We start from the raw sequence: 21,753 nt of genomic DNA, 5'->3' as shown, positions 1-21,753 counted from the left end.
TAGATGGACGCGCTTCATCTGCGCTGACCTCACCTTCCTCTCCTCTCCGCTGGTCCCTCCGTCGCTCAGCCCCTCCAATGTCAGATTCTCAAACAGCATGCCATGACATTAACCGAGAATCTACCAGAATGGAAAGGGAAAGAAGCAAAAGTGAGGGCAAAGAGGTGGTGATTCTACAAGTCAGGAACCGTAATGCAGAGAGATGACAATAGCATGATGGCGATGGTGGTTATGGCAAGAGAGATATCCGAGCCTAGAGAGAGGGAGTGAAAGTGGTGTCTGTGTATAACCGCAACATGCAGGAAAGACGCAACTCATAGCGAAGGCTTGTCCGCCTTTGACGATGCTGCCAAGCCTGGCTCGCCCTCCATCTCCTCCGGTGGTGGGGGTGGTGCCGAAGTCTCGCCCCTGTTCAGCCTTCCCTTCTTGTCCAGATAGTCATCGGCCTCGTCAGCAACCTTGAATGGCCTCTTGCCAAGCAAGTTGCGCATGTCCTCTCGTGTGATGACCTCCTTCTCAAGCAGAAGATTTGCCACCTTCTTCACATCGTCCTTGTGCTTCGTCAGAAGCTCCGTTGTCCGCTCGTGGGCCTTGTTGATCAGCTTGCGCACCTCGGCGTCTAGCAGCTCGCCCGTCTTCTCAGAGTAAGGTTTGTGCATCGACTGCTCCTCGGCACGGTACGACACGGGACCCAGGGTCGAGTTCATACCGTATGAGGCACAGATCTCGAAGGCCATCCGTGTGATCTTGCCCAGATCGTCTTGTGCACCCGTGGTGATGGAGCCAAAGAAGATCTCCTCGGATACTCGTCCTCCGAGGGTCATGCACATGCGGTCGATCAGCTGCTCGGTAGAGAAGAGGTACTTCTCCTTGGGCAGGTACTGAGCGTAACCAAGTGCTCCGACACCTCGAGGAATGATGGAGACCTTGAGCAGAGGGTCGCAGTGCTCCAGGAACCAGCCAACGATGGCGTGGCCGGCCTCGTGGTGGGCAACAATGTTCTTTTCCTCGGGCGAGAGCACGCGCGACTTGCGCTCAAGCCCGGCAATGACACGCTCGATGGCAAGCTCGAAGTGGTGCTCTGTCACTCCGTCGGCGCCCTTGCGAGCGGCAATCAGAGCAGCCTCGTTACAGATGTTAGCAACGTCTGCTCCCGAGAAGCCAGGAGTGAGCGTCGACAGCTTCTCCGACAGCATCTCGCGGTCAACGCTGGGAGCGAGCTGAATGGGCTTGAGGTGGACCTTGAAGATCTCCTTGCGGCCTGAGATATCGGGTCGGTCGATGGCGATGTGTCGATCGAAACGTCCCGGACGCATCAGAGCAGGGTCCAGCACATCTGGCCTGTTGGTTCCAGCAAGAACAACGACGTGCTCCTCAGTGCTGAAACCGTCCATCTGGACCAGGAGCTCGTTGAGAGTACTCTCACGCTCATCGTTGCCTCCAAACGATCCACCCTTGCCACGAGCCTTACCAATGGCATCGATCTCGTCTACGAAGATGATGCAAGGTGCGTTCTTCTTGGCGTTGGCGAACATGTCCCTCACTCTTGAAGGACCGACTCCGACGAACATCTCCACGAATTCCGATCCAGATACGCTCAGGAAGGGAACGCCTGCCTCTCCAGCGGTAGCCTTTGCCAAAAGAGTCTTACCGGTTCCTGGTGGTCCACTGAGAATGGCACCTCGAGGGATCTTGGCTCCTAGCCTCTTGTACTTCTCGGGCTTCTTGAGGAAGCTGACAAACTCCATGATCTCCTCCTTGGCCTCGTCCATTCCCGCCACTTGGTCGAACTTCATCTTGATGTCAGTCTCCTGGTTGAACATCTTAGCCTTGGACTTGCCGATACCGAAGATACCACCTGGTCCACCGCCACCAGCGCCACCCGCTGCTCCGCTAGCTCTCCTGCTGATCCAGAAGAGGAGACCGGCGAGGAGAAGGGTAGGGGCAAAGTGCAGCAGAGTCGATGCAGTGGAGATCTCCTCGTGGTATGCCACGGGGATCTTCTCGCTCGAAGGGATCTCGAGCTCGCGTTGGGCGTCATCCAGTCTGCGCTCAAAGGCCTCCACAGAGCCAACAGAGAACCAGTAGGCAGCCTGACCGCTACCTCCTGCAGCGCTGCCGCCTGGCATTGAGCCAGTGGCGTTCGATGTGAGATAGACCTTCACCTTGGAGCGGTTGACAACGACTAGGCGCTCCACGAGGCCCTTCTCGAGGAAGGCCGTGCGGAACTCCTGCCAGGTAATCTCGCGGGAGGGAGTATCGGGAGATGTGAGCTTGTAGACAAGGTATGTTCCGACGACGGAACCGACCAAGAAATTGCCGTTGAGCCTGACCTCTTGAGGTCCACCAGCTGGGCCGCCTGAAGATCCTGCATCCTTCTTCTTCTTGTCGTCGGACTCCGACTTCTCGCCCTTTTCGCTTGCGCTGGTCGACTTCTTGTCGGATGGCTTTGGAGGCTCGCCGCCCAGGCCGAAGAAGCCCTTGAGGTCTTGCCATGCCTGTTGTTGCCTCTCCTGCGACTGACGGATGGTCTCTTGCAATGCCTTTTCAATCTCCTCTTGTCGCTTCTTGGCCAGCTCCTCTGGACTTAGCTTCCGATCTTCCTTGCCACTGCTGGCCTCTTTCTTCTCTTCGGCACCGTCCTTGCTATCTTTCTCGCTGTCCTCGCTGTTCTCCTTGCTCTTGTCATTCTTCTTTGGGTCCTCCACCGGTGTGGCGTACGTCCTGCTCAGCGATGTGAGAGGTGGTGCGGCGAAGCGAGAGGGGGCATGTGAGAAGAGGAGTGACGAAGGCCTCTGCGTGAGTCTGAGTCGCGAAGAGGTGCTTGCTGACGAGGCCGAGGCAGACGCTAGACGTGAGACTGAGCGAGCGGCTAATGAAGGGAGCATGGCGGGTGCAAGGTAGGAAAGATGCGGAGGGGGATAGGGTACGATGCGCGATGGTGAGGGGAGAGCAGGTCTCCAGGCAAGCTTGTGTAGCTCTGCCTGAGCTGCTTGCAGTGACTAAGTACAGTCGCTGAACAGGAGTGTGTGGGTGAGTAGACTGTTGGGTGGAATGGCGAGATGGTAAGATGATCTTTGAGTTGCTCCTCGGGCGACAGAGTGCGAGTCAATCTCATCTCATCTCGCCTCTCAGTCGCCGACACACACTGACGACGCCTGAAGCTGAATCAGCGCAGTCAAGTCGGAACGGAACCCGACGTGCTTTCCGCTTCGCCTGCGTCGACGGCGTGGTGCAGGGTCCCCTCACTCGTGGCTCAGGCGCTCAGGCGCTCCGACGTCATCGACTCCACTGGGGAAACGCGAGGGCGAGGCGAGGCTCCCTGGCCATTTCCATCGACCGAAACATTCACCTTAGCTCGTTCATCGTCTTGGGGACATCTTTCCATTGATACCACTCCTGTCATCATCCCCCTACTTGCTCCATCTCTCCCATAGCAGCTATGAGCGACTCAAGATCTGTCACTTCGGCTGGCGGAGCACGCGCTCCCGTAGCTGCCACGCCCTCTTACTCCACTGCTTCCTTTGGTCGACTGCAGATCTTTCACCCCATCTCTTTGCTGGTCCTGGTCGCATCATTTGCAATCACATCCTTCGTCGTCGACCCCAACCTGAAGTCCGTGTCCAAGGTTCATCTCACCTACTTCAATCCCAATGACACGTGGTTGATGGGCTACTGGGCCGTCCTGTTCATCCTGCAGGTCGGTACAGCTCTTTCGATCGCAATCGCAGCGACTGATCACACCAGGGTGAGTCACAGCACCTCGAATGAGTTGGGCATAGCAGATTTCCGAAGGACTCGACTGACTGACCTTGCATCTTCTTTTACTGCTTTGTCACCCTTCCAGGCTCTCCTCGCCAATGGCATCTCCATGTCTTTGCCCATTGCGAATTTCATGCTAGCCATCTGGGCGCCCCTGTTCATTGTGAACAAGATTCCAGCCTTCATTGCCGGAGAAGTCATGCTTGGCATCGCCACTGTCCTGCTGACCATCAGTGTCATGGTCACGGGCGTCAAGCAAGCCTACGGTCCGACCTGGAGGCGGCCAGTAGAGTGGGCCATGATCCATCTCCCTGCGCGAATGTTCCTCGCCGTGCTTCTGCACGTCGACATTTGGCAACAGGGGCTCATCTCATTTGGTCTCGCACCCGAGGGACCAATCTCTTCCAAGACCATCTGGCCCTCGTTCATCATCATCGTCTCCGTCGGGCTAGCGACAGCCATGTGGACTTTCGCTACGACGGATCTGGCATTTGGTGCGGCCGGCATCTACCTTCAGCTGGCCATCCTGTTTTCCAACAGGGTCAAGTTCGACAGCAGGCCTGCTGAGGTCGTCGCAGCTCACATTTTGGCCATCGTGCTCCTGTCTGTGGCTATCGTCGCATCACTGGCCTGGAGGCGAGTCACCTCCCGAACAGAGGGAAGGATCGCCCTTCCCGTCAGCCCCCACGAGGAGGCTGCTCTGGCTCAGGCCGAGCTGGAAGCACAGGCTGCTGAGCGTAGGGCCAGGAGTAGAAGGGAGGAGGCATCGAGGCTCAGAGAAGGTAGCGAAGCTACGCCTAGCCAGCTAGAGAGGGGAGAAGGCGGTGAGGAGGCTGCTCCCACCAGGAAGCTGGGCTCGGCACAGTGAAGCGGTCACGATGCCGCTGGCTTGACGATGCTTCCCCTCACGACCGACAACTCACGCACTGCCCCTGTCAACTCATAGCAAACGTACCTGCACGCTCATCTGTGCACTCTTCACGCGCTCGCCATATCCCTTCCTATCTGTCCTACCCACAAAAGCTTCTGTCTATCTCCGGATCGTTCACGCCTACTTATCAATCGATGGACAATACTTGAAATTGACTACTGTCAGCCTGGCGTGCGTGACAAGCGACAAGAATACTGCTTCTCGTGTTCTTCAGGAGCTATTGTACATGTTCCTGCCAAGGGTTGTCTTCTGAGACATACCTCTGTATCTCATTCCTGAGCTTCCGATTTGCTCAATTCGACGGCGAGAAGAGCTGCCTCTTTGAAGTCGTCACGAATGTGAAAGTTTTCCAGGCCTGACGCGAGGAGCTGATGTAGACAGATCGGCGAGGTGTAGTGTAGCAGGTCAGCACATCCCCATCTTGACTGATGCTAGTGTCCGTGACTGTAAGTGCTCCCGTTCGATCAACTTGCCTGCCGTTCCTTGCTCAACTCACCTTCTCCTTCGCTTCATCAGAGCCAGTGCCCTTGACCCTGACCACGATAGGTTGCCTCATCCCATTCTCCTTGACAGCATCAATCACTCCATCCGCCACAATATCCGTCTGTGTGATCCCTCCGAAAGTATTCACAAAAATCGTCTTGACATCCGCATCTCGATTGAGCGTCTCAATCGCCAATCTCGAATTGACCCTATTCGCTCCGCCTCCTCCATCGAGGAAGTTGGCGGGGGTGCCACCTGCGATGGTTAGGCCGTCCATTGTACCCATGGCGTTGCCTGCGCCGTACCCGAAAGAGCCGATGTTTCCCCCATTGGAGAGCTTGATGTAGAAGAGACCGCCGTCCTCGGCTTGAGCTGTATTGGAGTCCCGAGGGCGGGCCTTGTGCAGCTCTTGCAGCGACGAGGGGAGGCGATGTAGAGCGAAGTCGTCGAACTCTAGGAAGGGCCTGACGCTGTAGTAGATAGCGATGAGGAGTCAGAAGCGCCCCATTGCTCGTACACTCCAGCCTTTGTTGGGCTCTGACACCGTTCCTCCCCTGACTCACACTGTGACGCCGGGAGCTTCCTTCGACAAATCCAGCCGTAAGGTGAACCAGATACCTTCGCATTCTTTGAACAGTTTCCACAGCTCGAGCAAGACACTAGCTGCTTCCGTTCGACTTGCCTCCGCAACCTCGATGCCTGCCTTCACCGAGACCTCCCTGAGAAGCTCCTCTGCTTCTTCCTGACTCCACTCGTCAGAGACCTGAATGCCTCTCTGTTGCACCTTCTCAGGCTCAATCAGCTGCAGCTTCATGATACCAACATCTCCAGTGCCCAACCCCGCCGAATGCGAGGGCGGCAGATCGCTGGCTGCGCAGATCTGGATCGAAGGACCAAAGCGCACGCTTCCATCTGGACGATGTTGAGGTCGACGATCGGCATGCAGGAGGACAGCCAGAGTCGAGGCGTTCTTGCTTGCTGGCTCATCGTGCGTCACCTGCTTCAGTCTAATGTGCTCAGATAAGAAGGACGCTGCCGCCTTGGCCTCGAGAGAGAAATATCGGTCGTTGCGCCGCTGGGGTTTGGAGACCAGCGAGGGTCGTGCCGGAGTGGACCGGAGCAGAGGTAGTACTCCACCGAGTGGCAGCCTCACGGCGTCATGGCAGGCTACCAGCCTCCTCAGCTGGCTTCTACTCGCCATGTTGAGTCCGGAAGAGCAGACCGGGATGGTGCATAGACATCGGATGTGAGCTTACTGCTTGGCCTTGCACTTCGTCCCTTACGGTTGGTCATTGGCTTCCCCCGCGCTTCGCCCGGCCTCCACCCCCGCATTCTCCCCCGCGGGCCGAAGTTGTGGGACCCGGGGATAGGGTGCCCTTCCTTCTCGCCTTGACTCCCGAACACAGGTCTGAGCTGTACGTATACACCCTGGATACACCTCGACCGGAAAGATGGCGCTTGCGGGAGGATACGCCGGAACGATCCGCAACTTGGCCGTCGATGCGTCGACGAAGTGTATCGTTCAAGGTCTGGGAAAGAGCGTGAGTAGCGCACAGGACCGGTTTGTGCACATTTAGCGAGGGACAGATCCAACTGACAAGCTTACTACACACTTGGTCTGTCTCACCCCAGAGTACGTTCCACTCAAAGCTGGCTTTAGGAATGGGAACGAGCATTGTAGGAGGTGTCGGCCCGGGCAAGGGAGGACAATCTTACTTGGAACGGCCGGTGTTCAATACGGTCAGAGAGGTCAGTCGCTCTGTACAGACCAGCCAATGAGAGTATGTGAATTACTCTGCCTTCGTCTTACACAGCTCTTACCTGCTCTTACTTCTCTCGCGGTGTATAGGCCGTCCATCACCTCCGCCCAACGGCGACTGCAGTCTTCGTCCCACCCCTTGCTGCCTGTGGAGCAATACTCGAGGCAATTGAAGCCGAGGTTCCCTTGATCGTGAGCGTGGCCGAGGGAGTGCCGCTGAAGGATCAGATGACGATCATGGCTGCACTTCATTCCCAGAGCAAGAGTAGACTAGTGGGGGCTAACAGTCCTGGTATGGCAAATCCGCGCGGCTGTAGACTGGGCATCTCCCCCCCAGTGACCATGGCTCCGGGACCTGTAGGTAAGTCTTTGTCGCGCAGGCTTACAGAATCACTGCTATCAATGCTCTTCTGACCTCCCATCGCTACCTGCTCTTTTGTACACCATTAGGCATTGCAAGTCGATCCGGAACTCTAAGCTACGAAGCTGCCTCTTCCTGCAAGCACATCGGGCAATCCTACGTCCTCGGTCTCGGCGGCGACTTCTACCCGGGCACTCGCACAGCCGAGGCCCTTTCCTTCTTTATGGACGACCCAACCACCGAAGCGCTCATCCTCGTTGGAGAAGTTGGCGGTACAATGGAAGAGGAAGCGGCTGAGCTGCTGCTGCGCGATAAGAGGTACAGAGATGCAGAGGGTTGCACTCGTAAACCCGTTGTGGGCTTCATTGCGGGGAGAAACGTACCGCCGGGGAAGATCTTTGGACATGCGGGGGCTTGCTGGAGGGATGGACTGGGATCGGCCGACCAGAAGAGGCAGGCTTGGACGGAGGCGGGAATCAGGGTCGTGGATACTATTGCTGAGACAGGGGCAGCGATTGAGGAGGAGATGAAGAAGAGAGGCCTCTTCAGCCACACGAGTCTAGGCTAAGCAGCCTGGTCAGTTATTGTCACGCTGTGCGCTCGAATCATACTGCTTGTGGCGACAAGCGTGACCTTGATTGGCTACTGTATCGTATTGGCAAAATGTCATAGAACAGGCGCTCTAAAGCAAGAGCATCCCGCACCTCCCATCAGCATACCGCTTCTTTGTCGAACTCGCGAGGGCTCTAGAGCTTCGACGAGGTTTCAGCTGGCTCCTGAGCATACAGAGCATCCAACTCCTTGATGAGCGCCTTCTTCGCTTCTGGCCTCTTCATCTTGAACGTAGGGGTCAGCAGGCCGTTCTCAATGCTGAACGGCTCCACACGCAGCTTGAGAGCCTTGATGAACTCATAGCCAGCCAACTTGGCTGCTCGGGCCGTCTTGGTGTATTCGGCGAGTACGGCCTTGACCACCTTTGGATCGTCGCAAGCCTGGGCCAAGGCGGAGATGTCGGTGGGGGCAATGGTCTTGCCCAAGATTGACGAGGCCAGAGGCGCGAAGGTCTCTGGGTCGGGAACGGCAACGGCGACCAGATGAGCCTGGAAAGAATCACCGTAGAGCCAGGTCTGAGCGGTGAACTTGTTGGCGCTCAGTACCTGCTCAACATTCTCGATGGCCACGTACTCTCCCTGCGCGAGCTTGACCAGGTTCTTGACTCGGTCCACGATTCTGATTCGACCTTGGTCATCATAAGCCGCAACGTCACCTGTGTGCAGCCAGCCGCCCTCATCGACGGTCTCCTTGGTCTTCTCGGGGTCCTTGTAGTAACCGGGGAAGCGAGTCTGACCACGGTGTAGCAGCTCACCTCGCGGCCAGGGCTTATCGGTAGCTCGGTAGCCCAGCTCGGGGCAGTCCTTCAGTCGGATCTCCTGACCCGGCTGAGGAGGTCCCACCGATCCCAGGTTCTTGTCTCCGGGCATCATGATAGTGCAACATCCAGTGTTCTCGGTAGATCCGTAACCCTCTCGGAAATCAACGCCAAAGCAGACTCGGAGGAGTTTCAGGACATCGGGACGCAGAGGAGCTGAGCCACTGACAATGGCTTTCACATTGCCTCCCAAGAGGGCCTTGACCTTCTTGAACACCAGTCGATCCCAGAAGGCGTGATCTACCGATCCGTCTATGTCATGATAGTAGACCTTGGCGTCTACTGCCCTCTTCAAGAGCTTGCTCTTGAATGAAGTACCCTCCATCTGGAACTGAATCTGAGATGCGATTCGGTTGAAGACTCGAGGCACACCAGGGAAGAGAGTCGGCTTCAGGCACTGAGCATCTTCGAGGAGACGGGTGACATCACCGGAGAAGTATCCGATACGAGCACCCATCCTCATCATGACAGTCTCGAGGAAACGCTCGTAGATGTGGGCCAGGGGGAGATAGCTGATCTGCAATTCGTCCTGACTGGAGGCGAATCCGATGAGAGGAGTGCAAGCAGAAGCCAGAGCAAGCTGGTGGTTGGCGACGAGGCCTCCCTTGGGCTTGCCAGTGGTACCGGAAGTGTAGCAGAAGCTAGCAATCTCGCTGGAGTCCTTGGGAGGGGAGTGCGCGACTGGGTTCTTGCGACCCGAGGCGAGCACTTCGTCAAAGGTGAGAAGCAGGACATCCTTAGAAGCGGCCCATTGACGTGCAAGCTGCTGTCGGGAGAGCTCAGTTTCAGGGAGGACAGCGCCTGGAGTCAGGTCAAGGAGGATAATCGCTCGCAGATGAGGAAGCTGGTCTCGTGCGCTCAGGAGTGTTGAGATGTGCGACGTCGTGGTGAAGACGACCTGATGGCATGTGTGACGAAGCACAAGTCAGCTCAAGCGACTGACTGTCGTTACAAGCGAACTATCTCACCTTTGCTTCCGAATGGTCCAGCACATAGATCGCCGATGCATCGTCGTAGGTATCGTACAAGGATACGGTTTGACGGGTGTGAGCGACATTAGCCAGATCGATGATTTGCCATTCTGTGGGTCAATGGATTACCAGCGTGAGTCAAATCATTACGAGCACAGTCGCGGCTGCAATGACGTATGATGACTCACCAGGCCTGTTCTGACACCAAATACCGACGGTCCAGTGCGTCTGGGGCAGCTGAATGCCCAGTGCTCCGGAAGATGCGAGATTAGCAAGACCAGATCCAATGGCGGTCCTCCTCTCCTCAACCTCGTCGTAAGTGATCCAGGAGTACTCGGCGGCGAAGGTGCCCTTCGCGGTGTCAAAAGCCCTCCATCCCAAGAAAGGCCGATCATGAGACTTCTCGCGTCCGATGTTGAAGACGTCGTAGTACGTCTCGGTAGTCTCAAGATAGGGCACAGCCGAATTACGGTAAATGGGAGTGTAGCCTTCCTCAGCAGAATTGGGCACAGCAATACTTTGCTTGCTCAGGTCGAAGCTGCAATAAGAATGGTCCGAAGGTATAATCCCGGTCAGGGTGTCAGAAGCAAGCCAAATGCGCATACGTCTGACTGTGGCCACCAGTTGGCGCATCTACTCACCTCTCCGGAAGTGGGGGCAACCAACTGCCTCCTTGTGCAGTCGCCATGATTTACGTATAGATGAAGCAAAAATGTGGCTGGTTGGATGAGCGGAAGATATTCAGAAGGAGATGTTGGTAAGGGAGGTGGGGAGGAGTGCGACTTCGCATTTCACACCACTGACCCCGGACTCGGCTGTCCGGCTGGCCTTAGCGGAGGGCGCGGGGACGAATAGCCGATCGGATCGGAACTAGAAGACTGTCGTGCGAATGTTCTTCGCAGCGCACCTGGCCATTGTTTTGCCGTTCATGGTCGCCCAGACTTGGGGCAACGCATCGATGACATGGCCGATCGAAGCAGCAGACTTGACCTTTGCAGGCTTGCTCTCAGTCTCCACACTTGTGTATATATTGTCGACCTCTCGGCCGGCGCTCAGTCAATCTGGAAAGCGATCAGAAGGTGGAGCAGAGGCAGGCTGGCGTGCCTACAGCGCACACACGCACACACCTCGAACAAGCACGAGTGACCCGATGAGTGCCACAAACGGTGCTTGTAGCCTTCCCTTTTTCGGAGTAAAGTCGCATCACACCCCTCCGGTATCCATTGCACGTTTTTCACCTTGGTCGTTGCCTCTCTGTACGTCAGGCATAGCCAATGCTCCTAGAGACAGAGCCGATCTCACAGCGGTGGCGATCAGACAGCAGCCAGGTTGTGTTGTCATCGAGTCTGTGCCACTGACTCACAGCGAGCAACTCTTTGATCTTGCTTCCACTATTGCAGCGATCGCCCTTGACAGATGATCGTGACATGGTCGAGGAGCGGCTTCTCGCCTTGACGCTCCGCTGCAGCTGCACCTCGGCCGCGCACTGAGTCCTTCTGACCGCCTCCCCCTGCTCCTCCCCACGTCTTCGCATTCTCGCAAGACCGCCTCGCCCTCACCTCAACCTCACCAGACATCACACCAACTGCCCATCATGTCAATCGAGGAAATCGCCGACGACGTTCAGGACGTGAGTGTTCCTGCTGTCTAGAAGCGTAGCGCTAGCCAACCCGGCTGGAGGGAGCTTGGCTGCTAGCTTCGAAGAGGAGCAATCTGACCACCCCTATGCTCACTCGCCTGCTCCCTGTCTACAGCTCAATGTCAACGCCGGACCTACCTCGGATGAGGATGCCGGCTACGATGGAGCTGACGTTGCCATTCCTGCTTCTCTGAGCCACCGAGCTGAGCGCAAGAGCAGGAAGTCTCTTCAGGGCATTGGACTCAAGAAGGTTGCCGGAATCACCAGGGTGACCATGAAGAGGCCTCGTGGAGTGAGTACCATGGAATTGAAGAATCTTGAACGACGGAAGGGCTGTCAATGGATACTGCTATCGCAGATGGACAGGTGTCCAGCTGTTGCTTGGCATGGAGGGCAAAGGAGGTGGAGGTAGGGGCAGGTCTTGTGCACCAAGACTGCACTGGAGGGATTCGCAGCGCGGAGGACTACAGACACTTGCAAACGTGGAGCATCAAGAGGCCCCTCAAGCAGTCATGCTGATTTCATTCAAGACAAAGGGATCGCTGCGCTCGCGAAGGGTATTCGGTGTTGGGCCAAGCCAACTTCGCCGTGGGCTGCATGCTGATCAGACGCCATATCCTTTCCCCCTTCTAGCACCTCTACGTCATTCAGAACCCCGAGGTGTACAAGTCTGCCAACTCTGACTGCTACATCGTCTTCGGAGAAGCCAAGGCTGAGGACATGTCCGCCGCTGCTCACGCCCAGGCCGCCCAGGCCCAGATGGCCCAGCAGGAGGCTCAGGAGCGAATGCTGTCCGAGCAGTTCGCCCAGAGTGTTGGTTCTGGAGCAGAGGGTGCTGCTGGCAAGCAAAAGGAGGAGGAGGAGGAAGAAGATGAGAGCGAGCCCATTGACGAGGAGGGTGTCGATGCCAAGGACATTGAGCTGGTTATGCAGCAGGTCTCCTGCTCGCGCAGGAAGGCTGTCAAGGCCCTCAAGGAGAGCAACGGTGATCGTGAGTAATAGGAGAGACCGAGAATTCATGAAGGGACACAGGCAAAGACGATGTGGCTGACCTTGCCTTTGGTGCCCTCCACACAGTCATCAACGCCATCATGAGTGCCTCCTAGAGTGTGTGACGCGAAGTATATCATTTGTATACAGATCAGAGGTGATGTGGGCGGCCGGTCAACGAATTAAATAGCTAGTTCATCAGCGCCATTGCCCATCACATTGTCTCTCCGGCCAACGTCGTATTCGTCGAGTGCCATCAGGAGCTGTAGTCGCAAGAAGGGGCTCCTTTTGGGCAGCTGCTATTTCCATCGTCTTGCGCCTGAGGGTCCAGCCAGTGCGTCGCTGCTCGCCTCCGCCAGCGGCTCTGCGCCTCGTGGCTTTTTGACTCGCGACTGTTTTCTCCGCTGGGTCACGTCCAGTCGTCCGCCTCTGCCGTTCCTCTCTACCCAACCGGCATCATCCCATCACACCTCGTATTCTTCACGAGGGGAGAGCTCGTGGAAGAAACAGCCCCCACCATCTATCACGCCTTCGTCACGACCTCGAGTGCGATCGAACAGCGCGGCAACCCTCGACGGCCAGCCTGGCGCTTACCTGCCATCACCTCCTTCCTCCTCTTCGCTCCCGCTGCTCCTCAATCCATCTTACGTCTTCATCTACAGCTCCAACCATCTCCCATCTACGAAGCTGCGACGACCACTTCTTAGCGCTTGCATACGTCACCCGTTCGACCTGACTCAATCTTTCAATTCGCAAATCAAGTAACGAATCTCTAGCATAGATCCCGAGTCAACTTTGCCATACATAGCGACATTTCTAGCCGACCCTACGGCAAGCAGAATTGATCCGCTGCTACAAGGGACATTGGCGCCGACCTTCGCTCTCCCTTGGCCTGCCGTCGCCATTACGATCACGACCATTCAATTTGACGTTTGACGACTCACGACTCACCTTACAGTATCACTTCAAAATAGACGGCTAGCCTACACCATCACCTACGCGACCGATTACCTGTGCATTCACCTCACAGACTCTATCGATATGAGCAACAACGATCACATCCAGTCTCCTCTGGACTATCACTTTGGGTCTATGAGCCTCAATCAGCCGTCCGCCTCAAATGGAAACGCCTTCGGGCCCATGGCAGGCTCGGGCATGGGAGGAAACCCGCAAAGCGCATCTGCTCGATTTGAGAGGTTCTTCAACACGGGTCCACCAATGGGTGATACATATGGGTCTTCCAGCTTCCAGAGTGGTCTTCCGCCTCACCGTGGAGGGTCGCCCTCCCCATATGGAAACATTGGAGGAGCGGTACCTAGCAACGTGGCGCTTGGAGGCCTTTCTGGCGGACCTTTTGCTGCTGGACCGTCGAGCGGCCCGAGTGGGTTCAGAGCGAGACCGCCAATGTCAGGCCCTGGCCCTGAGTCGTCTCGCGGGCCGGTGCCATCTCAATGGAACGCCGAGCCAAATCTTGGTAGCGGGGCGCTTGGTCTCAATGCCGCATCGTCTCCTATCTCGCCTAACGGTATACTGCCACCTATGAATGGCTTCTATGCACCTCAAGCTTTCCAAGGGACACCGCCTGTTTATCCCAATCAGCAACAGATAGTCCCCCCGGGTCTTGATCTGAACGACGAGGATGTCATTCCGACTGCCATCGTTGTGAAGAACATTCCTTTCAGTGTGAAGAGGGAGCAGCTCTTACAGATCATCGAGGATCTAGCCATTCCCATGCCCTACGCCTTTAACTACCACTATGACCAAGGCATCTTCAGAGGCCTCGCCTTTGCTAACTTCCGCTCAGCGGAAGAAGCCGACGCCGTCGTAGCTGCGCTGAATGGCTTCGATGTGGCCGGCCGCAAGCTTCGGGTGGAGTACAAGAAGGTCCTCCAAGCTGGGGAGAAGGAGAGGATCGAGAAGGAAAAGGCTATCAAGCGCATGAGAAGCATGGTCATGGAGAAGGAGAGGATGAAGAGGGAAAGTGGTTATGGATCGGGATCCTTTGGCGCGGGGGATATGCTGCCTCCCCCATTGCCAGGACAAGGCTCGCCCAACCCGCCTCCCTCTGGACTCAATGGTAGCAGCGTCGGAGCTGGGGATGCCCATTCTTATGCCGAGATCAAGTACACGTCGCCACCAGCCTTGACAGCTGATGCTCTGCAAGCTGTACCATCCTCTTCCGGGTATGAGGGAGGCGCTCATAGTGCGCCTGGCTCCGACCGCTCCAACATTGGACCTGGTCCTGGCCCACCCAAGCAGCAAGGCCACGAAGAACTTAACCTCAATGACGCGCAGACCCTCGAAATCTACTCTCGCGTACTCCTGTTCAAGGATGATCGAATGAGAGATGAACTGGCCTTCTCGAGAAACCTCAGCCCCGTCGAGAGGCGGACAGTGCATCTGGTGGCCCAAAAGTTGAATCTGTACCACTACTCTCTCGGCGATGGTGATGAACGCCACGTCATTGTTGCCAAGCATGAGGTCAATACGAAGGGAGGCCAGCATCGCCCACTCCGCTCGCAAGCATCCACCATCGGCCGGTCAAACCGTGAGGCTGGCCACACTGGTGGTTTTGGCATGGGAGGCAGCGGCTCGAACTCACGCAGCGGCTTGAGGGGCAAGAAGAGCGCGCCTGACATGAAGCGCAACAGAGATAGCATCAACGCGGGCCTGGGTGGACAAGGAGGCAACCTCAACGGTTCTGCCTTTAACTTTGCAGGTGGTTCTGGGAGCGGTCAGGGGTACGACTCTGTCAACGGTTCGATGTCAGGCAGCTTCATGGGCCGCAAGAGCAATGGGAATCTCCGAGACAGCTACTCTTCCTCTGCTCTAGGTGGTCCAGGCCAGCGACGATCGCACCAGGGCGGAGGAGGCGTGGGTGGTGCTGCAGGCCTTCAATCGCTCTTTGCGTCACAATTCGAGGTGCCACCGGTGCCCTCACTGGGAGCAGCCTACCTGGGATCTGCGCCGCCTCTCTCAGCGACTATGAGCAATCACTCGGGCAGCAGCGATGCAAACTTCCTCGTCAGGTCTGATTCGCCCCTCTCTGCCTCTTCTGCAGCAGGCTACTCGAATCAGCAACAGCAGCAGAGTGGCTATCACCACCACACCCTCAACGGTGCAGCTTCCTCGGGAGCTTTGCGCCAACCTCGAGGGCCTCCCACTTTTAGCGGGCAAGGCCCCGTGGCTTCCAATGACATTCGCAACTTTGGCCCCCGGTCAAGATTGTCGGCGCAGTCCATTACCACCGGCTCGGGCTCATCTTCAGCTTCTTCGCATGGTGGTCACTCCTCCTCTCTCAACTTCGGGTACGACTCTTCAAGCAATGGTACGTCCCTCCTGAGTGGGAGCACTGGTGCAGGCGGCAACGGAGGGAAGCCTGGGAGCGGCAGCGTAGAGGACACTTTCACTTCTGCGCCGCCACATCTCGCTTCCCTCTCGGCGAATCCGTCTGGCCAGTCATGGAGGCAACAGAGTCTCAATGTGGCTTCGCCTGCCTCGGTCTCCTCATCGACTCCGACAGAGCAGCAGTAAGAACAGCAGTCGAGCCACAAAGACCAGGAGAAGCCTCTAGGATGGGCGGAACTGGACAAACCACCCAATCATGCATGCTCCGTATACCTCAACATCCGCATTTTCCTCTACCGTCCTCCATCAACTCTCGTCATGCTCCATCTCTGTACACCTTCTGTACGGAAGAACCCTGCCATGCCAACCTAACGCCCCTGCTCCTTCTTTCCACTCTTCTTTGCATTCGCATCATGTACCCTCTCATCATTCTCGCCCCGTCGTTGCCTCCTTCATCACTTTCATTGCTTCATACTCAATCTTGCGCACTCGTACTTCATTCTTCCCCCTTATGCCCCCCCTCCACCCCAACCATGCTTTATGCCACATGCCAAAGAGTTCAATGCAATACTTAACGTCATGCCCAATACCCCGAAGCTCAATCCTTCAAGGAGTTTGAGATTGAAGAGGAAATTCCTTTTTGTCGATTCTGCGCGTGGCTAGTCTGCCGTCCTTACCGTACCGTACATACATGAGCATGAGGGTCCGGGTGGGTGCCTGCGTTGATCCTGATCCACTCCTGCTGACCCGACTATTTCGTCTTAGCTGAGGGGTCCGCAACGCCCATTACTCTACTTCTAACGCTTACTATTGCCTCTCACCCCAACCTGGCCCACTCATCTCACCTCACGTCATGCCATCTCACCGTCAGCCATTCAAGGTCCCTTTCCCAGCGCTCCGAGCGCCTTGCTCCTCACTTCTTCAGCCGCTCCCTTTGCCTGTCCCGAAAGGCTTTGATGATCCCCAGCGCCAGCTTTGTTTAGCGCTTCGTGACCCTTGTTGGCAATGGCGTCGGTGGATTGGCCCTGCACGAGACTGTACGCCAGACCGGCTGTACCGCCTAGACCGAGACCCCCGCCAAGGGCGCCTCGCAGCAGACCGGTGCGACCCACTGATGGGGAGAGAGAGGACATAGAGCAGGGAGGGCAAGATGGAGATGGAGTGGCAGAAAGGGGTTTGTGTCAGTCTCTTAGCCCACACTCCGCACAGACAACCATACGTCCCACCACAGACGCAGACGCAGCTCATGCTTTGTACTCACGGAAGAGCGCAGGAGTGAGGAGTGCTCCCAGCACGGCTCCGATGATATAGTAATCGTCTCGCCTCACGGCCGCCTGATCATGGCGATAGTTGAAGCTAGTGGTCGCCGCGTCAGTGGGGCTGAGGGTGTTGGCCCAGATGTATCCGCCTCCGTAACCCGCAGCGCCTCCGAAGAGGGGAGTCGTGAAGCTGGGCGAGCGTAAGGACAAGAGGGCAGGGAACATAGTATGAGCCACCTGACCGGATGAGTGGGCTTTTTGTAGAGGGACGCTGGGCTACTCACTTGTGCCTGGCCAGACCTCGGAGAGAGAAGTTGCCGCGCCTTGCAGCAGTGATGAAGTACAGAGGCGTGGCAGCTACTGCAAGCGCTTGTAGACCTAAGCAGCAGTAGCAGCAAGAGGGAGAGACGACAATTAGCTGCTGTCGTTTCGTGTCTCTCGTTCACGAATCGCTCAGCGCTCGTCTGCTCACCATTCAGGCCCCACCGACCGGCAATATACCTCTTGTCCTCATCATCTCCAAATCCTCCCTTCTCCAAGAGACTTCCTGCCTTGTCCTTGAAGTAGCCGGCCTTCTTCTCAGCTTCCTCAACCACGGAGTGAGCAGCGTACTTGCTCTTGGATGTAGGCTGCATCTTTTGAAATTCCTCTTCGCGAGCTTGGTTCAGCTCTAGATCGGCTTGACGCTGTGCTCGCTTGGCGGCTTGACGGGCTTCGTCGCGTTCGACTCCTTTGTACATGGTCTGTGGAAGCATGGCCAGGGATGGCAGATGGTCAGATGATACCTTAAGCTCGCCGATGCTGATTCCCAGTAGTAGCAGCTCGATCGATCACAACGCTAGGTTTGGGAACCAGGTCGCGTGCACCGGACCGCACAGCATCACCCTACACATCAACTCACAGCCCTCTCCTGAACCTGCATGAAATGAACGCCAAATACGGTGAGTGCTGAGAGAACAATGGAAGCTCCAAGTGTGGTTTTGGCAGTCCTTGACATGGACTAGAGAGAGGAGGAAGGTAGGTGTGGAAAGGTGAGGAGGAGGAGGAAGAGCAATCAGCAGCGAGGTAGCGGGGCAGCAGCAGCGACGACGGACAAGCCACCCGCTCCGCTTCGCTCGTGTGGATGCGGGGTCGGCAATGGCGGACGACCACGGAACACCAAGCGGAGCGTCGGAGCGGAACGGACCGCAAAGGCGAAGGCCACGACAGGCGTGAGAGCTGCACACAAGCAAAAGGAACCGCGTATGACATTGCTAGCGTAGAGGGAGAGGGTGACAAGGGGATCCGGCTATGGTTACAAGTGTGTAAAAGGGGGTATTACCGGGCGACAATGCCCGCAGCTGGCGACATCACGAATCAGCTCATCCGACCGCTGCTCATCCCATGTTCTTGAGCAGTTCCACGTACGTCGTCGCCATGCCTCCCAGGACGCGACTCTTGCTCATGATGCCCAGCAGCTCCCTACAGATGGTCCTCTTCGGGATGTCAAAGATGGTCGACTCCCACTTCTGTCGTTCTTTGTCCTCGCTTGGCGTATAGTAGATGGGCCCAAGGAATTCCCTTATCAACTCCTCGGCTAGCCCCTTGAGGCCTTCGTCGGCGATCAAACGCGCATAAGCTCGAAGATGGATCTGATACTCGTCCTTGCTTGACAACAAAATGGCTGCTTGCATCCTCATCTCCAGATGTCTCAGCGACGTCGCCAGCGTGAAATCCTTTGCTCGAGTAGCGTCTTCACCAGGAGGCTTGACGGCAGGCTTGACACCCGTCTCTCCCCTTGCGACCACGAGTGAATTGATCTCGCTCTCGATTGCCTTTACCGGCTCTCTCCATCGTCCCCCGGAGTCTGCCACGTTGAAGCCACCGCTTGACATCAGATCGCCATTGGCGCCTCCGCTGCTTCCACCGCCTCCGGCTCCTCCTCGACCCCGACTTCGTCCGTCCCAGAGAGAGCTGCAATCGGCGAACCAGCCGCTCGCAATGAGAGTCCAAGAGTTCTTCTTGGGGTCGATGGTCCATGCCTGTTCCGTCTTCAAGATCATGACTGGAGAACCATTGCTGTGCAGAATAATGTTGTGGACATCGTCCGGCCCCGTCAGAAGGCTGAGGCAGCTGATAGGTCGATGAAGCTCCCTGTCCTCTTGCAGATTCCATCGATGCAGGCAACCAGCACTCGTAATGACCATCAAGACTGCTCCTCTGCATTCCATCAGGCAAACGGGACTATCGAGCGCAATTGTCCCCACCCTTCGTCCTTTACTCGTGTAGATCAATATGTGGCCATCGCTTTGGGCAACGGTCACATAGGCTATGCTGTGAGCGCAGCGCAGGACGAAGCAGGATAGAAAGTCCATCCACTGGACCTTTCCGCTCGTTGCTTCAGTGTCGTAGACGATGAGCTCTGCTGGACGACTGCCATCGTAGTTACGAACCTCAACGACACCGCCGCCTTCTCCTTCTCGACGTAAAGTGCCCATCACGGGAGGTAGCGAAAGGGCCTTTGGCAGACCTTTACTGAAGAAGTCTCCGTCTTCTCCTGGCCTGACTAGAGCACCTGAGCTCGTCGTCTCGCGAGGAAGATCGCTCCCTAGCGTACGACCCTCTTTGCCTCTGCCTTTCGACACCCGAGAAGCAGCGAGAGCAGCATCGAATGACTGATCTGATTGGTACGTCATCGGCATGGGGGTATCACTGAAGGACGCATGTGAGCCTGTTTGCTGCTGGAGTTGCTGGAATTGGAGGAACTGCTGGTATTGCTGAAATTGCTGATGTTGCTGAAGCTGCTGTTGCGGAGTCTGCTGGGGTAGCTGCTGTTGCTGGGGAACAAAAACATTCGAAAAGGTCTGTTGCGAGGGCGCCACGACAGACGCGGCAGATGGCCCAGGTATATCGATGTCCATACGGGCATCAGCAGTAACGATGTTACTACTACTGGCTAGAGGAGCGCTGTAAGCTACCACGCTGTCGTCACCAATGAGCGTCGGTTTGATCCTGCGTTTGCCATTTGCAAGGATCTGTATCTGCTGATCGAGTCGCTGCGCACCGGCTTTGGCGTTGGCTGGTGGTGGTAGAGACGGTCCGCCAGATGCTGTCGGAATGGCCCGCGCTGGCTGAATGCTGGCTCGAGCTGGTTGAATTGACGACCCCGCCTTGCGAGGCTGCAGTACATTGGGTCGCTGCGAGGTTCCGCCCATACTCTGAGGTGCCAGTGATGCAGCGCGCAGCAGTGTCTGAATATTGGGTCTTTGATGATAGCTCCGCGACAGTGGCAGAGGCTCCGCCACGTCAGCCGGATCAAGTACGATTGCCGCAACGGAGCCTGCTGTGGAAGAGGCATATAGCGTCACGCCATCTGAAGCCCTGTAGTGAAGAGGTCGTCAAGGGCAGAAAGTTTAGTAGTAGCCTCCTAGAATAGCCTCACATCACAGCGACTTACCAAGCAAGATCAGTGACCTGCCTGTCGAAGACGTCCTTCAACACCAAGAGTGGCTTGTCTATGCCTGTAATCCATACGCTGATACTCTGGTCTCTTGACCCGATGGCGACGATTGTAGCAGGTGCCGCGTCTGATCGAGAGCCATGCAACTTGAAGAGCCTGGGAGAGAAGGCGCAGACAACGACGCTGTCTTCGTGCCCAACAAGCTTCAGATCTGTTGCCCACGTCTTGCGTTCGATGACGCTAGCAACAAAGACCGGGCCACTCATCGCATTCGCTGCAATGATGTAGCCACCGTCAGGCGACCAGGACGGCCTGCCGAAGAAGTTGGAGCTCGGAGAGTGTTGAAAGGGCTCCGTTACTACCTTGGCACAAGACCAGTCAGACGTCCTCCAGATCTTGAGCGTCTTGTCGTCGCTCTGCGTAGCCAAGTAATTGCCTCTAGGGTCCCAGACTACTCCCTTCACAAATCCATCGTGACCTGCGATCCTCCTCACGCGTTCAAAGCCACCCCTGGAGCCATCTTGAGAAGGACCAGACCAGATGTTGATGACTGCATCGAGTCCTACAGTGGCTAAGTATGAATCATCGGGGTCGGCACTCCAAGCAATGTCCACCACGTCGGATTCGTGTCCTGTCAGGCGTCTGTGAATCTTCCAAGACTCGACATTCTGCTCTGATGAACCAAACGAGCCCATCGAGGTCCCGTGAGGGTCATACTCCCAGATGAAGCAGACCTGATCGTCTGAACCTGATGCAAGATATCGGCCCGACGGGGAGAAGCGTACAGATACCACAGAGCCTGGAAGCGCGAGTGAGAGTCATGCTGTGATGAGTCACTTGCGATAAGAGCCCTCTTGGACCACCTATAATCAGCAGCTCACCTGTATGCCGTGAGAGGGTCGAGAGAAGCTTGTGGGTACCAGGTATGCTCTCTGCCGCGGCATCGAGGATTGGTTCGGTGGTCCATATGCGAATTTTTTGGTCTGGATGCAGTGACGAGGTGGGCTGAAGATGGGTGAGAAAGGGCATTTGAAAGCTGATGGAGCATATCGATGTTCTTCACTCACCAATACCTCCGGTAGCCAATCGTGAACCGTCTGGATGTACGGAGAGGGAGAAGATGGTCGTCTGCTTCTTCTTGTCTTTGTCGTCGTTGTCCACCGACGTATGGGCTACCCAGTCGGGAATGATCAGCGACATGACGAGCGGAGGTATTGGAGCCTCTGCCCTGGACAAAGAAGAAGAGCAGGAGGGGGCACGATGGACGAGACGGAAGGAACACCTTGAACGCCAATGGTACTTGGTGCCCGACGTGTTGAAGCGGAACGGAGCCACAGCGCCCCTCGACTCCGCCCTTCCGTCGCGATGAGATTTTGCGCCTC

At 56.5% G+C, this 21,753-nt stretch overlaps 10 protein-coding genes across 10 annotated transcripts; 5 read left to right on the top strand and 5 right to left on the bottom strand.

The window, feature by feature from the left end:
- Positions 1–86: 86 nt before the first annotated feature.
- On the bottom strand, positions 87–3,083 carry BCV69DRAFT_282820 (ATP-dependent metallopeptidase Hfl). The gene has a single exon (XM_025492486.1). It carries the CDS (start codon positions 2,886–2,888, stop codon positions 315–317), a length of 2,574 nt encoding a protein of 857 aa, XP_025347767.1. The 5' UTR covers positions 2,889–3,083; the 3' UTR covers positions 87–314.
- Positions 3,084–3,336: 253 nt separating this feature from the next.
- BCV69DRAFT_282819 (hypothetical protein) lies at positions 3,337–5,111 on the top strand. The gene is made up of 2 exons (XM_025492485.1): positions 3,337–3,748; positions 3,848–5,111. Exons 1-2 carry the CDS (start codon positions 3,443–3,445, stop codon positions 4,628–4,630), a joined length of 1,089 nt encoding a protein of 362 aa, XP_025347766.1. The 5' UTR covers positions 3,337–3,442; the 3' UTR covers positions 4,631–5,111.
- Positions 4,826–6,447, bottom strand: BCV69DRAFT_282817 (succinyl-CoA synthetase-like protein). The gene is made up of 3 exons (XM_025492484.1): positions 5,740–6,447; positions 5,190–5,646; positions 4,826–5,061 (listed from the first exon to the last, which is right to left on the bottom strand). The coding sequence occupies exons 1-3, from the start codon at positions 6,375–6,377 to the stop codon at positions 4,963–4,965; spliced, it is 1,194 nt and encodes a 397-aa protein (XP_025347765.1). The 5' UTR covers positions 6,378–6,447; the 3' UTR covers positions 4,826–4,962.
- A 180-nt stretch (positions 6,448–6,627) lies between these two features.
- On the top strand, positions 6,628–7,997 carry BCV69DRAFT_290313 (alpha subunit of succinyl-CoA ligase; the record flags this gene model as incomplete). Its single annotated transcript, XM_025493710.1, has 4 exons — positions 6,628–6,717; positions 6,809–6,925; positions 7,026–7,296; positions 7,386–7,997. 4 exons carry the CDS (start codon positions 6,628–6,630, stop codon positions 7,862–7,864), a joined length of 957 nt encoding a protein of 318 aa, XP_025347764.1. The 3' UTR covers positions 7,865–7,997.
- BCV69DRAFT_193437 (acetyl-CoA synthetase-like protein) lies at positions 7,954–10,520 on the bottom strand. The gene is made up of 4 exons (XM_025489634.1): positions 10,338–10,520; positions 9,885–10,234; positions 9,694–9,806; positions 7,954–9,623 (listed from the first exon to the last, which is right to left on the bottom strand). Exons 1-4 carry the CDS (start codon positions 10,382–10,384, stop codon positions 8,043–8,045), a joined length of 2,091 nt encoding a protein of 696 aa, XP_025347763.1. The 5' UTR covers positions 10,385–10,520; the 3' UTR covers positions 7,954–8,042.
- Position 10,521: 1 nt separating this feature from the next.
- On the top strand, positions 10,522–11,488 carry BCV69DRAFT_193436 (hypothetical protein). Its single transcript, XM_025489633.1, has one exon. The coding sequence runs from the start codon at positions 10,586–10,588 to the stop codon at positions 11,114–11,116; it is 531 nt and encodes a 176-aa protein (XP_025347762.1). The 5' UTR covers positions 10,522–10,585; the 3' UTR covers positions 11,117–11,488.
- Positions 11,255–12,532, top strand: BCV69DRAFT_282811 (nascent polypeptide-associated complex, alpha subunit). Its single transcript, XM_025492483.1, has 4 exons — positions 11,255–11,326; positions 11,451–11,627; positions 11,969–12,326; positions 12,413–12,532. The coding sequence occupies exons 1-4, from the start codon at positions 11,291–11,293 to the stop codon at positions 12,439–12,441; spliced, it is 600 nt and encodes a 199-aa protein (XP_025347761.1). The 5' UTR covers positions 11,255–11,290; the 3' UTR covers positions 12,442–12,532.
- A 384-nt stretch (positions 12,533–12,916) lies between these two features.
- On the top strand, positions 12,917–16,250 carry BCV69DRAFT_193453 (hypothetical protein). Its single transcript, XM_025489635.1, has 3 exons — positions 12,917–14,369; positions 14,520–15,653; positions 15,849–16,250. Exons 1-3 carry the CDS (start codon positions 13,367–13,369, stop codon positions 15,857–15,859), a joined length of 2,148 nt encoding a protein of 715 aa, XP_025347760.1. The 5' UTR covers positions 12,917–13,366; the 3' UTR covers positions 15,860–16,250.
- A 298-nt stretch (positions 16,251–16,548) lies between these two features.
- On the bottom strand, positions 16,549–17,323 carry BCV69DRAFT_248927 (hypothetical protein; the record flags this gene model as incomplete). The annotated part of the gene is made up of 3 exons (XM_025490316.1): positions 16,549–16,784; positions 16,935–17,122; positions 17,217–17,323. Coding segments are annotated over 3 exons (531 nt in total), but the record flags the coding sequence as incomplete, so codon positions are not given.
- An 843-nt stretch (positions 17,324–18,166) lies between these two features.
- Positions 18,167–21,640, bottom strand: BCV69DRAFT_282808 (WD40 repeat-like protein). The gene is made up of 4 exons (XM_025492482.1): positions 21,439–21,640; positions 21,253–21,354; positions 20,369–21,170; positions 18,167–20,292 (listed from the first exon to the last, which is right to left on the bottom strand). The coding sequence occupies exons 1-4, from the start codon at positions 21,569–21,571 to the stop codon at positions 18,309–18,311; spliced, it is 3,021 nt and encodes a 1,006-aa protein (XP_025347758.1). The 5' UTR covers positions 21,572–21,640; the 3' UTR covers positions 18,167–18,308.
- Positions 21,641–21,753: the final 113 nt, after the last annotated feature.

The sequence above is a fragment of the Pseudomicrostroma glucosiphilum genome (assembly GCF_003144135.1).
Source record: "Pseudomicrostroma glucosiphilum strain MCA 4718 unplaced genomic scaffold BCV69scaffold_7, whole genome shotgun sequence".
NCBI classification, from domain to species: Eukaryota; Fungi; Basidiomycota; class Exobasidiomycetes; order Microstromatales; family Microstromataceae; genus Microstroma; species Microstroma glucosiphilum.
The sequence above is the reverse complement of the archived record's forward strand: the minus strand, read 5'-3'. Positions and strand labels throughout refer to the sequence as shown.